General features: G+C 46.2%; 1 protein-coding gene across 2 annotated transcripts in view; it reads left to right on the top strand.

Annotated features, from left to right (window-relative positions):
• mute (muscle wasted) overlaps window positions 1-14,853 on the top strand; it is a 421,459-nt gene that overhangs the window by 191,074 nt on the left and 215,532 nt on the right. For both annotated transcript variants that reach the window (XM_068349571.1, XM_068349570.1), the window contains exons 13-14: window positions 14,285-14,476; window positions 14,680-14,849. In XM_068349571.1, the coding sequence (XP_068205672.1) occupies window positions 14,285-14,476; window positions 14,680-14,849 (362 nt within the window). The remainder of the gene's footprint in view (window positions 1-14,284; window positions 14,477-14,679; window positions 14,850-14,853) is intronic.

Genomic DNA, 14,853 nt, shown 5'->3' with positions numbered 1-14,853 from the left:
AGGCTAAATGGAGAGCCTTTTGTGGTTGGTGTCGTGGAAGGAATATCTCTCCACTCGATGCCACTATTCCAGTAATATTGGAGTTTCTTGTTTACCTTCTGGATGAAAAACTCCTTTCAGTATCAGCAGTGAAAGGCTATCGCTCAGCCTCTTTGTTGGAGCTTTCTTTACTCATACAGAGTTATGAGATCACTTGCCCCCAGTCAGAGATCATGCCTCTTCCTTGGAACGTGGTTCGCATCTTGAGGTCCTCCCTACGAACCATTACGCCATGCAAGTGACCAAAATCTCACTTTGAAGACAGCTCTCCTGCTCGCTTTAGCCTCGGCAAAGAGTGTCTGTGAACTTCATGGCCTCTCATATGACATTGCCCATTCAAGGGGATGGGGGGAAGTGACGGTCAGCTTTGTCCCTGAGTTTGTTACTAAGACTCAAAATCCAGGGGTACTGGACCATAAATTCAACCCCTTTCAGATTGTGTCTTTGTTCTGTAACCAACGACCACGATTAGTTGTTACTTTGTCTTGTGTGGAGTTTGAGATACTACCTTAAATGCACTGCATAAACACGGCCCAGACTAACATCTCTGTTTGTTAGCTCAGGGAGAGTAAAGAGGAGGATCACAAAGAACACAGTTTCCCTCTGGATTCGCCAAGTGATTGAAATAGCCTTGGCTCCTGATCCTCCTCAAGCTCATCGACCTAGAATCCATGATGTCAGGGGAATCAGTACTTCCCTGGCGTTTAAACACAACTTTTCCGTGTTGCAGGTTCTCCAAGAGGGTCTGTGGAAAAGACAAACCGCATTCACAACCCATTACCTCAAAGCCGTGACCCACAGGAGACTCAATACATTTACTATCAGTTCTGTGGTGGCTGCTCAACAAATGGTTTAAGATACCTCAAGCTCCTAGATGGACAAGTAGCAGTTGGTTGAAGGCATTGGTTACATGGGTTAAGACTGGGATGAATGAGAAGAATGTCTGGCTTTCCTTCCTTCATCTTCCCCTCTTTTGGGGTACAGCACCATGGGTCCCTCTGCAAGCTGTCTTTAACCTCTGCCAGTAATTATCACTTCCCTTTTGTAGCCTAGTATAAGTCATAGAATTTTCATACTGTCCATGTCCTCATTGCTTTCTGCGAGGGAGCAATGGGATACGTCTTGTTGTTTTTCCTATTTAAAATGCAGATTTTTATGAATAGAACTTACCTGGCAGTTATATATACATAGCTAATAATCTCTATTTCGGCAGAATTTTTCTAAACGTGGCAACCGCCTTGTGATGGTTGGGTGGTAACACCCGTTAAAGGGTGGTAGGAGGAATCATTCCCGTTTTCTGTTCTTCAGTTCATCTCTGCCGGCCGGATCGACAACACGTTGGTCCGTCATTAAGAGTTTTTCTTCACGTTCCCTGCTCGGTGTACCAGTCTGCTTTTTTGGTGAAGTACTCTGATTTGGGGTTTTGGCGATCATGTTTCTTGTTTTCTCTTAGCTTTTTTTGCTGTTTTCATTATGAGTGAAAAAAGTCATTACCGTGTCTGTGCGAATGAGGAATGTAAGGTGAGACTACCGAAAATGGCGGTAGACCCTCACACCGTGTGTTCGAATTGTAGGGGTTTTGTTTGTGCCCTTAATAATAGGTGCGGGGAATGTAAAGTTTTGGATGAGAAAGATTGGTTGATTATGAAGCGCTATGTGCGTAAACTAGAGCTCGATAGAGTTAGGAGAGCTTCTAGGTCTAAGTCTAAGTCTGTTAGTGGTAAGGAAGACAAACTTAGTGTAGATTTATCTATTGAACCTATAATTGATTCCTCTTTGGAAGTTGATCCTTCCCTTGAGTTAGTAACTCCTGCACCTCCTACAGGTTCCGTATCTACGGATGACCCTCGGTACGCTAGCCTGGCTGCCGAGTTGAAGGCCATTAAAGAACAACTGGAGGCCTTTAAAGGTAAGGAAAGTGAAAGTGCTTGTGTTAGTGCAGTGGAGGTGGCGACTGACCGAACCTGTCATTACCCTAGGCCTAGACCTCTACCAAGCTCCCAGGACCAAGGGAGAAGGTACGTCGATGACCGAAAGGGGGTGAGAGGTACGTACCCTCGGTCAGCCGTCGCCTCAGACAGTCCTGTTGTTGATTCCCAGGCTGCTCTTGACTGTCACGGGAAAGACGTGTCGGATGTGTTGTTTTCTTCTCCGAATTCGTCCAGACGTAAATGGAAGTTTGAAGCTTCAAGACCTACTAAGAGGAGATGGAACCGCAACGAACGGTCTCGTTCTTTCTCTCCCGGTTCTAGCAGTTATGAACCTTGTCCGTCGGAGGATGATTTTGACTCTGTGCCTGTGAAAAGGCCGAAGCCGAAGCCTACTGCTGAAGATCCTCCCCCTTCTACGATTGTTATTCGTCAGCCCTCCCCTTCGGGGCCGCAAGACCCAGCTGATGTTGCTAACTCCTTTATGTCTGTCATGCAGGAACAACTTTTTACGTTAGTGTAAGCATTTAGCTGCCCTCACGCCCAGTCTGACAGACGTAAAGACGACTCGTTACCTATCAAGAAGTCTACTTCTAAGAGAGAACGGAGTTCTTCCTTAAAGAAAACTTCTCCCTCTCTACGCCAGGATGAGGAATGTGTGCTTTCGGTAGGCGATACTTCTTCTCGATACCAGGACGATACGGTTTCTCGTTCTCGATACCGAGACGATACTTTATCGAATGATGCTACTTCTCGTTCTCGAAGCCAAGACGATACCGCCTACCGTTCACGATACCTCCTCTCGTTCGCTTCACCACGACGATACCCCCTCTCGTTCTCTACGCCAGGACGATACCTCCTCTCGTTCACGACGATACCGACCCTAGTTCTCGACGCCTTGACGATACCGCCTCTCGTTCACGACGCCTTGACGATACCGCCTCTCGTTCACGACGCCACGACGATACCGCCTCTCGTTCACGACGCCACGACGATACCGCCTCTCGTTCTTGACGCAAGGACGATACCGCCTCTCGCTCTCGACATCAGAATAACTCTGCCTCTCGTTCTCGGTGCCAGGGCGATACCAGCCTGCCTCTTCGGGACGATACTGCCTCTCGTTCCAAGGATTCTTCTAGCGCTGGACTCCAGGATGCAACCCGTCTTTTGCAGGACGATGCCTTTGATTTGCCCTTGTCGGGTTCTAAGGATCCTTCTTCTCGTTCGAAGGATATTGCAGATGTGGATCAGGACCACGAGGATGTTTCTGATGACGATAATAATCCTGCCGACGCTGCGAGAGATTACAAAGTTCTCTCTCGCTCCCTTCTTGAACTTTTTGGAGAGGAATTCCAACCTGCTGCCCCTCAATCTCCTCAGTCCCAATTTAACAGAAAGAAGGCCAAGAAACAGTCGGCCTTCATCAAGATGAAACTTTCTATTTCCGCAAAGAAGGCTCTTACGAAGATTGATGACTAGATGAAGGAGCGGAGGCAAGCAGTTAAGACTTCCTTCTCGTTTCCATCAGCTCGTCTTGCTTCAAAAGCGGGTATGTGGTATGCAACTGGGGAACCTTTGGGTCTGGGAGTGCCTTCCTCCTCCAAGGGTGACTTCTCTGGTTTAGTGGACTCTGCTAGAAGGCATGCTCTCAAGTCAGCCAAGGTCATGTGGTCGATGTCGGAGCTGGATCATCTCGTCAAAGGTATTTTTAGAGCCTTTGAGGTTTTTAGTTTTCTAGACTGGTCGCTTGGGACTCTGGCAAGGAAAACTGACCAGATGGAAGGATCTAGGGACCTTACCAGTATTATGTCCTGTATGGATAAGGCCCTCAGAGATGGGGCGAATGAGTTGGCTGCACTGTTCTCAGCTGGGATCCTAAAGAAGAGACCTATGCTTTGCTCTTTTGCATCTAGGTCTGTTACCACTGCACAAAAGTCTGAGCTTCTTTACGCCCCCCCTCTCTCAACATCTTTTTCCCGAGTCCCTGGTTAATGACATTACGCTTTCTCTGGCCCAAAAAGCCACCCAAGACCTTTTATCTTGTTCTGCTCGTAAGCCCTTGGCAGCCCCTCCTTCTTCTTCGAAACGGGAGGAAAGGAGATTCCAGCAGCCCTTTTGGGGCAGGACTACTTCAAGACCAGATTTTAGAGGGAGAAGGCAAGAATCAGGACCAAGATCTACCAGGGGTTCTTTCAGACCTCGCTCCAGAAAATGAAGTTCGTCTCCTCCAGACAGTAGGCGCAAGACTGTCAAGTTTTTGGCAGTCTTGGAAGAGGAGAGGGGCAGACACCTGGTCCCTCTCAGTCATCAAGGAAGGATACAAGATCCCCTTTCTGAAAAAACCTCCTCTTGCAGATGCTCCGCTGGCCTTAGTAGCCCGGTACTCAGATCCGGGGAAACGGAAGGCCCTAATAGACCTTGTCGACCAAATGCTAGACAAGGGAGCGATAGAACCGGTTCGGGATCTATCCTCCCCAGGCTTTTACAATCGCCTGTTTCTGGTCCCCAAGAACTCGGGCGGATGGAGACCTGTCCTGGATGTCAGCTCTCTCAACGTCTTTGTGAAGACAAAGTTCTCCATGGAGACGACTCAGTCGGTGCTGGCGTCAGTACGTCCAGGGGACTGGATGGTGTCCCTCGACTTGCAGGACGCGTATTTCCATGTCCCCATCCATCCGACTTCAAGGAAGTACCTGAGATTTGTAATGCAGGGCAAGTGCTTCCAATTCAGAGCTCTTTGCTTCGGTCTCAGCACAGCTCCTCAAGTCTTTACCAGGATAATGGCGAATGTGTCAGGTTGGCTGCATCAGGAGGGGATAAGGATATCCTTCTATCTGGACGATTGGCTGATTCGTTCACGATCGAGGGAGAAGTGTCTGGAGGATTTACGGAAGACTTTTATGATGGCTCAAGATCTAGGCCTGGTCATCAACAGGGAGAAGTCTTAGATCAGAAACAGACTATTCTCTATTTGGGGATAGTTCTGAATTCAGTTCTTTTTCGGGCTTCTCCCTCTCAGGAAAGACAGACCAAGTGTCTCGTAAAAGTCAGAACTTTCCTGGACAAGAAGAGGTGCACAGCGAAGGAGTGGATGAGTTTCCTGGGGACTCTATCCTCCCTCGAACAGTTTGTCTCTCTGGGGAGACTCCACCTAAGGCCTCTTCAGCACTTTCTTTCGAAGATGTGGAACAGAAAGATGCAGGAAGACTCTTTTTCCTTCCCCATTCCAACAGAAGTCAAGAATCTTCTGAAGTGGTGGCTAGACCCAACTTTGTTAGGGGAAGGGATCTCCTTACACAAGAAGAACCCAGACCTACTGTTGTTTTCAGACGCATCAGAGTCAGGCTAGGGGGCAACACCAGGAAGCAAGGAGGTCTCAGGCTATTGGGAAGGAATTCAGCTGGGATGGCACATCAACAACAAGGAGCTGATGGCCATTTTTCTGGGGCTAAAGGCCTTCAAGGACTTGGTGTCTGGGAAGATTGTGGAGGTCAACTCAGACAACACCACAGCTCTTGCTTACATCAGGAAGCAAGGAGGGACTCACTCTCTGTCTCTGTTCGAGACAGCAAGAGAGCTCCTTCTTTGGGCGAAGGAGAACAGGATTAGCCTGCTGACGAGGTTTGTTCAGGGACAGAAGAATGTGAGGGCGGACATGCTCAGCAGGAAAGGGCAGGTCCTTCCCACAGAATGGACCCTCAACCAACAGGTCTGTCAGAGTCTCTGGAGGCTGTGGGGGAGACCCCTCATTGATCTTTTCGCCTCCAACTTATCCAATAGGATCCCCATCTATTGCTCCCTAGTTCCGGACAAGGAGGCAATAGCAGTAGATGCCTTTTTGATGGATTGGACGGGGATGGACACTTATGCTTTTCCCCCGTTCAAGATCATCAATCTGGTAGTCAGGAAATTCGCTCTCCTTGATTCGGGACGGATGATCCTGATAGCTCCGTTCTGGCCGATGAGGGAATGGTTCACGGAGGTGATGGACTTGTTGATGGACTTTCCAAGAAGCCTCCCTGCAAGTCCAAATCTGCTCAGACAACCCCACTTCGAGAGATATCATCAAAACCCCCTCGCTCTCAATCTGATTGCCTTCAGACTATCGAGAAGCTCGTCAGATCGAGAGGCTTTTCAGCACAAGCTGTGAAAGCTATCGCCAGAGTGAGGAGGGTCTCTTCGCAGAAGGTCTACCAGTCCAAGTGGGAGACTTTTAGAGCTTGGTGTAGGAACCACAAGATTTCCTCATTCACTACCTCTGTGAGCCAGATTGCGGATTTCTTGTTGTACCTCAGACAGGACGCTAAGCTAGCTGTGCCCACTATCAAGGGGTACAAAAGTATGCTCTCTTCTGTCTGTTGGCATAGAGGCTTGGACTTGTCTCGCGATAAGGACTTACATGACCTCTTGAAGTCTTTTGAGACGACCAAGCAGACCCAGTTAAAGCCCCCTTCTTGGAACCTTGATGTGGTTCTTAAATTTCTGTGCACCAAGAGATTTGAGCCCATCTCACAGGCTCCCCTTAGGGAGGTTACCAAGAAAACCCTCTTTCTTTTGGCCTTAGCAACAGCTAAAAGAGTCAGTGAAGTCCATGCAATTGAAAAACAGGTAGGCTTCAATCTGAATGTGCCTTAAAATTAGACTTTCTCGCTAAGAACGAGAACCCTTCTAAGCCCTGGCCAAGAATTTTTGAGGTTCCTAACTTGACCAACCTAGTGGGTCAAGAGCAAGAGAGGCTTCTCTGTCCAGTACGAGCCCTCAAGACCTACTTGTCTCGCACAAAACATGTGAGAGGCTCTTCTAGCTCCCTGTGGTGTTCTGTGTAAGATCCTCAGAAGCCCCTTTCCAAGAACGCTTTGTCCTTTTTCCTGAGGGAAGTGATAAGAGAAGCGCATCTCTTGTGTGAGGAGGAACACTTCGGACTTTTAAAAGTGCAAGCTCACGAAGTGAGAGCCATTGCGACCTCGCTTGCTTACCGCAAGAACATGTCGCTCCGTCAAATTATGGATGCGACATTCTGGAGGAGCAACTCTGTGTTCGCCTCTCATTACCTCAGAGCGGTGAGAGTGGATTATGAGAAATGCTATACCTTGGGCCCATACGTAGCTACGGCTTCTGTATTAGGCAAAGGAGTTACTACCTCCCCTCAACCTTAGTTTTGTATACTTGTGCGTAGGTTGGTGTTTTTTATTGGTTGTCTGAGGACTTCGACATGTGTACAGTCACCTCAGTCTAGTTAGATAATTTTTATCTAATTTGCAAATGTTAGGTGGTTGGTTTGGTAAGGTTGCAGTTTTTATTTTGGGCAATAGGTAGTCCTGAAGTCTAGTCAGATTGTTGGTCTCACCCCGTTGACATACTCGATTGAGTGTTTTCAGCACTGCAGGTCACATCCTGGCTGACACTCCTAAGGGAAAGCGACTCAAGAGGCAGGAACCTTTGAAGTCAGCTACCTTAGCAGGTAAGGAATCAAGGTGTTTATTTATCCTACAGCTGTTTTGGTTGTTTCCCCAACGATGTTTACTGCCTATCGCCCTCCTCCAAGTGTGTTAATCAGCTATGTATATATAACTGCCAGGTAAGTTCTATTCATAAAAATGGAGTTTTTATGATAAAACGAAGTTTTATGAATACTTACCTGGCAGTTATATATACATTCGAAGGCCCACCCACCTCCCCTCAGTTGACAGGTCGGGCATAGATGAACTGAAGAACAGAAAACGGGAATGATTCCTCCTACCACCCAACCACCACATGGCGGTTGCCACGTTTAGAAAAATTCTGCCGAAATAGAGATTATTAGCTATGTATATATAAGTGCCAGGTAAGTATTCATAAAACTTAGTTTTATCATAAAAACTCCATTTTCATACAAATAACATCCTCTTCTTCTTTTTCTTCTGTCTACATCTTTTCCAACTTCTATGTGGGGTCGATGTTTCTGGTCAGCTTTCTCCATCTACCTCTGTCCCACACCTCATCACCGGTTAATCCTTTTGATCGAAGGTCATCCTTGATACAGTCCACCCACCTTCGCTTTGGTCTCCCTCTCCTTCTCGTTCCCTGTACCTCCATTTCCATCACTTTCCTCCCAATATACTGTTCATCTCTTCTCATGACATGCCCATACCACCTCAGTCTACTTTTCTTGGATCTTATCTGAAAGTTTTCTAACTCCAGTGGTACCCCTAATTACCTCATTCCGTATCTTATCTCTTCTTGTCACCCCACACATCCATCTCAACATTCTCATCTCTGCCACATCCAGCTTCTTCTCTTCTGTCTTCTTTATTGCCCACATCTCCGCTCCATACATCATTGCCGGTCTCACAAATGTCCTGTGTACTTTACCTTTCAACTTAACCCCTATTTTCCTGTCGCATAGTACTCCACACACTCTTTTCCAATCCAATTCTTCCATCCTGCTTGTATTCTGTGGTTTATTTCTGCCACCAGATCACCATCCTCTGCAACTGTTGATCCTAAATACCTGAAATTTTCAACTCTTCAATCTCTCTCCTTGTAAACTAACTTCTCCATTCTCGCCATTTTTCAATCTCAAATACTCTCTTTTTCCTGCTGATCTTCAATCCTCTATTTTTCATTTCTCTTTGCCACTCCTCCAGTTTCTCTTCTACTACCTCTCGCCTAGTGTTGCACAGTATAACATCATCAGCAAAGAGCATACACCAAGGAGACTGATCTCTAATACCTTGTGTTACTACATCCATGACCAGATCAAATAGGTAAGGGCTCACTGCAGACCCCTGATGTAGTCCCACATTTACTGGGAAACTTTCTGTTAGGCCTATACTGCTCTTAACATTTCCTTTTGCCCTTTCATATTGCACAGGCCGCAAATATTCTCACTTTGTATATTTCAGCGAGGTGTCAAAGTTTTCCATAGACCACAGTCATATACTATACTAGATAAAACTGGATCAATGTCCATGCCAGATCTAAGACTTCCACCCACCCAAGAGTGAGTCATTCACATAAATAACAGAATGTTTGTTAGTATGAGAACAAATGATAAATTCGGAGATAATTTGTATTTTTCCCGAACTAATACAAAGCTGGAGTTGTTTATATAAATTGGCCCGCCATAACCTGTCCCCCTTAAAACCTGCCTGCAATAAAAAGTGACTTCTCTCACCGCTGTGAGAGTATATATAAAGACGGCTGGGTACCCCCAGCCACCCCCTGCTGTGGCACCCAATCTCTTTCGATATGGTTGGAAGGTACAAGTATGGTTCTTGCAAGGCTGTGGCAAAGAAGTGGGCCATGTCTTATGGTCCTAGCCCTGTGTCATGACACCCCCGGGGGCCTTTGGCCGTGACCCGGCTAAGCTTGTAATCCAGCCCATCCGGAGGGTCTTGGCTGAGCCGGCTACTCTGGTAGCCAGCTTGAACAGAGGTGCAATGTCCGGTACACAGTCTGTCTTCGAGTTGATGGAGGAACTTCGGTGACCTCCATCTACATTCCTTCCTAGACGTAGGACATCAACTTTTCCTCCTTCGTAGATTGGATCACAAAAGAGAGGATAGTAACAGTTGATGTTGTACTAAAGCTCATGCTCGTCCTAGTAGTTGAAGAATATGTGGTGGTAGACCTTGATCACCTTGACCCAACTGGTTGCATACCAGGAGATCTCCTGTTGCAGTAGGGTTTGCCAGGACTTTGTCAGCCCTCAACCTGGTTCTGTCCTGGTGACAGAACAGTTGTACTCTTGGTAGGAATTAAATTCTCCGTAGCATGCTGCCTCTCCTTCACATGTGGTAGAGTACGAGGTTATTTGAGCATGATGTCTCAGGAGCCCATGGAGGCTGACTTCCCTTTATTGAAGAGTTCCTTTGTGAAGGTCCTTGCTCTAATTTGTGAGTGCAGGGACCTGGGAGAGGTACCTGTGGCTCCACCTTTGAAGAGAACTTGGCAACTGATTGTCACTTCAGTGCCCCTCAAGGATCGAAGCCCTTGTTAGAGTTGTTCGGGTTGGATCTTGTATAACTGGCTTTGGAGCTGGTTGATGCTCAAATCTGTGAATCTGAGAATTCTCCCCATTCCAGCTGGTGAAACAAAATCTTACTTCCCCACTCTCTAGGCAGTGGAGGTTCTATATGCCAGAGAATGCCATGTCTTCACCTCTGCAGGTAGACCTGTCAGTTTGTGCTCTGACCAGGGGAATCCTGCTGGAGAGACTCAAGACAGAAGGTACGTCCTTCCCAGCCTCTGAATCAGTAGCGATGAAGGCTTCTTCCTTGGCTTCTCTCCATGCTGTGTCCTGGCTCAATCAGTGGTTGGGTGTAGTGATGTACTGTACTTTGGAAAGTCAACGAGGCTATCAACCCCGGAGGCTTTGGAGAATTACAAGAGCCTTTTTTCTGTTTGGGAGGGAAAGCAGTCACCTTCCTGGCTCACCAGACATCAAATCTATGGGCCTACTGGGTTTTGAATAAGTGGGACGTTTTAGCCTCCCACTTATAAAAGCAGGTTAGCCGTCAGGTGCTGTCAGCATAAGAAAATCGTCGGTGCTTGGTGCCACGTCTCTCCTAGAGAGTTTGTACAGGCAGTGGAATCATGGAGGAGTGTTTTGCAGGACTCCCTGGTCCACTGAGCTGTTGCTTTTAAGAATTTTGGTCCTTCAAAGGGAACAATGGCCAAACCCTTAGGTTCAGCCAAACTTGCAGGTTCGCGATTGAGGAAGGGCCCTGTGTCCGCTTCGAGACCCTGTTCTGCAATGCCTGCGACCTTTTCTCATAAGGAACCTTTCGACCATCTCAGCCCTCTCCTTTCAGGAATGGTGGAGGTGGGAAGAGGGGAGGGTGAGGGAAATTCTGAGATTGGTGTTCCTCCTTTCCTACTACTGAGAGTAGGGCATTGTATGTCTCTCCCCCGGACAACTTAACTGTGATACAAGGCCAAGTCTTGGGTAGTGATTGTACTTCAGCATGGCTACTTGCTACTCTTTGTGGACAACCAGGCATCCCATCTCCTGTTCCAATCAAGTTCCTGATGGAAAGCCCAACATCGAGGAAAGCTCTGTCCTTGTGGGTATAGAAAGAAGCAATTTTGGAAAAGAACTTGGTTGAAGTCATTCGAGATGGATCTTCGAGCTTCTACAGTTGTCTCTTCCTGGTGGAAAAAGCAATTGGGGACTCAAGACCGGTCATCGACCTTTCTCTTCTGAACAAGTTTTTGTGTCAAACTAAAGCTCAGCATGGAAACAGTGTGGTCTGTACTGTCTTCAATCAGAGAGGGAGACTTGCTGCTTTGGGTGGATCTGAAGAATGTGTGCTTTCAAGTGCCTGTTTATCAGAGCTCTCGAAAATACCTCAGCTTCTCTTTGGTGTACCAGTTCAAGACTGTTCTTTGGACTGTGTGGCTGCTCAGTTGTTCACTACGGTAGCCGCTTGGGCCCACTCCCGAGGGATACATCTCCTGATGTATCTCAATGATTTATCTCAATGATTGATTGATCGTGGCCTCCTCGGAGATGCAGTTGTTTCAGGATCAAAATCAGATTCTTGCATTTTGCCAGAATCTGGGGATTGTGGTAAATTTTGAGAAATAAAATCTCATCCAAGAATAGGTTAAAATACAGGGGCATTTTGATAGACTCAGCAACAGTGAGAGAGTTTCCCATGGATGATCACATCAGCAAGCTCATGGAGATTATGCGACCCTCTCTGTCCAAAACATTTTTCCAGCTCGTCAAAGGCAACGTCTTCTAGGCCATCTCCTCTTTGGAGAAACTCGTTCCCTAGTGGTGTCTGAAGGATCATCGGGTAACCAACAGGGATCCCCCATTCTATCCTGTGCCAGTTTCACGAGGTCCGGAGAGATGGGACCCAATGGCTCAACGAGAACAACCTCATCAGTGGAGTCCCACTCAGTTTCTCACCTTCAAATTTACATCTGTTCTCAGACTCATTCAAGGAGGGGTAGTGAGCACTCCTGGATGATATGGGTGCCTGAGGGCTAAGGTCTGAAGAGGAGAGGCACCTGCACATTAACGTCTTTAAGAAGCAAGCAGCCTTAAAAGGCTCGCAAGTATTCTACGAATGTTTGAAGAGGCACTTGTTATTGCTGATGAGCGGTACCACCACCATTGTGGCAAGCAGGGAGGCACAGTCTCGCACCTACTATGTGAGTTGACGAAGCAGATGCACATCTGGCCAGCATTTCGTGCCATTGAGTTGTCAGAAAGGTACATTCTGTGCAGAAGTAATGTACTAGTGGACATGCTCACATGTCAGGGATACGTTGTAGGAGCAGAGAGGTCCCTACATCCTCGAAGGGCAGAAAAGTATCTTGCCCTGTGGGGCTATCCAGGGACGGACCTGTTTGCTTTGTGGTTGAACAGGAAGCTCCCTGTCTTCTGATTTCCCATTGTAAACCCATGGGCACTGTTCAAAGACTCCTTCCAATACACATGGGATTACCTGGATGTGTCCAGTAATCAGCAGATTGTAGATTTTGCCAGGAATCAGGGTGACCCTGGTGTCTCCCAGATGGCCATGGTATCCCGATCTGCTTACTCTGGTCGAGGTTCTGAGAGAGTTACCCCCTTGGCCCACTTTTCTATGTCAGCCACACCTGTAGAGGTATCACCATTTCTTGGAGTTGTTAGTTCTTGAATGACTAGGGGAGACTATCCAGCATCTTCTCCGAGGGAAAGGGTTTTTGCAAGGTTCTGCACAGAAGATGTCTGGATATATACAGAGTTCCTCTACAGATGTCTACCAGACTAAGTAGGCCATCTTCTGCAATCGCACAGAGATCTGACCTTCAAAACTGTCTTTCTTCTAGCCTTAGTATCAGCGAAGAAAGTGAGCGAGTTGCACGGTCTGTCTTATGTAATCACCCAATCACCCATGCTGAGGGTTGGAAGGAGGTTTCCTGCAGTTCTTTGACGGACTATGTTGCAGACTCAGAATCCTGTGGTGCATGAACCCCAGGTTTAAGTCCTTCTCCATTCCCTCTCTCTGGGAGATGTCGGGTGGTGATGAAAACTAGATCCTCTTGTGTCCCATGGGATAGACTTTTTGTTAGCACTGGCGGGACTAAGAAAGAGGTGTCAAGGAACACAGTCTCTTTCTGACTTTATGAGACGATACATAGATCTTTAACGCTTCTACTGATGAGAGAGTTTAGGTGCCAGCCAGAATCAGGGCTCAGGATGTCAGGTGTATATCCCCCATTGTTGTTTTTAAAAGAAACCTGTCGGCCGGCCAAGTGTTGAAAGCAGGTGTTTATAAATGGCAGATATTAATCTGCAAGAATATGCCCACAAGACTCTTTGAGCTTTAGTGGTTGCTCAAGCTGCTGTGTAGCAAGCTCAACTCCCTTAGTGGACAGATTGCTTATCGTTTGTGGTAATGTTTTGACTCAAGTCGGGAATGAAAGTTGTATGATAAGCTCTTCTTCATTCTTCTAGCCTTCTCTAGGGGCTGAGCGGTTGAGGCATTACAAGCTGGTCGGACCAGATGCTGTTAAGTTACACCTCAGAGCCCCCATTATTTTTAACCAAGGAAGTATATCATGCCATCTCTAGTGCGAACTGTGTTATGTTAAATGTAATGCCATCAAATTTTTCATATACCTGATATTTGATTCTTACTGACATCCCCTTTTGGGGGACTAGGATTTTTTGTATGGTAAAGTACAATTCTTTGTATGACCCAGGCCCTACCAGTTTGTCCTCCTTATGGCAAACAGATAGGGGGTGATAATGTTCTTGCATTCCCTTCTTCACAATCAAACCTGGAGCACTTTCAGAGAAGTTACTAAAATTCCCAGTTTTTGTTCCAAGGGGCCTTCCTATCCTCCAAGCAGTAAGTCTCCTTAATTAAAGGGTGAGAGCTTGTATTTAGGTAGGAACAAACCACCCCTCTAAGTCCTGGGTTGAAATATCAAAAGTGAGTGATGACCCAACTGAGAGGGTGGTGGGGCTTCTCATCCTGCATCCTCTCCAGTCAAATATCTGCTCATTATCCATTTCAATGACTGATTTCAGCTCACACCAAAGTAATCTCCATAATTAAAATGCTCGGGTGTGTATGGCTAGGAAAAATACAAATTACTTTAAAAATTTGATATTACACCTGAAGGCCAAAGAGTCAGTCAAGAACTTTTAGTATCATCTCAAGTAAATTGGTCAAGTCATACTTTAAGTGGTTCAATCCTCATAGAGGTGAACTCAGTAAAGTGAAGTTGTAACTTTTTTGTAGCATGGATATTGGCTCATCTGTTATTATTTGGATAAAATAATCACATTTAAAAGAGTAGTGTTACTCCATTTTAGTTTACTTTTACAGGGAGCAAAACAAGAAAAAGGACCACCAGAAAATGTCATATGGGTTGAAGTTATGACTGCCAAATTTACTCCATACCAGCTTGACATTTTACGGCAACAGATGACGCAACATGTTCAGCTACTGGCTACAACAGTGCTACTCTGTGATGAGTTGCCAGACAAGTCTGTAGCAGATTCTGCCATACTTTTGCTGGTCAGTTTAAGTGTCATTTCTCATGTTATCTTGGGAGGTATTTTTCATATTGAGCCCTTTTATTATTGTAAAATGTTTTCTATAACTAAAAATTTTCAAGTAGGTTTCTGTCTTGAAATTTGTGTTGGTTGTACTCTAGAAATCATGATTAGTTTCTAAAGTGTTAGGCAATTTATTTATGTTGTTTTAATTATTTGTTTCAGGAGGAATTGAAGAACAGTGGTTCTATTAGCGAACATAGAAATTCGTTTTTTCATCCCTTCAATTTGGATGCAGCTCTTGAGACAATTCAACGATTTAAAACGAAAAATTCTGATATTATTCAACCATCTAAAATGAAGAATCCTGGGGAGGCTCCTAAACAAGAAGCAAAGTAT

The sequence above is a fragment of the Palaemon carinicauda genome, chromosome 26, assembly GCF_036898095.1.
Source record: "Palaemon carinicauda isolate YSFRI2023 chromosome 26, ASM3689809v2, whole genome shotgun sequence".
Taxonomy (NCBI): domain Eukaryota; kingdom Metazoa; phylum Arthropoda; class Malacostraca; order Decapoda; family Palaemonidae; genus Palaemon; species Palaemon carinicauda.
This window is presented reverse-complemented; position numbering and strand designations above follow the sequence as displayed.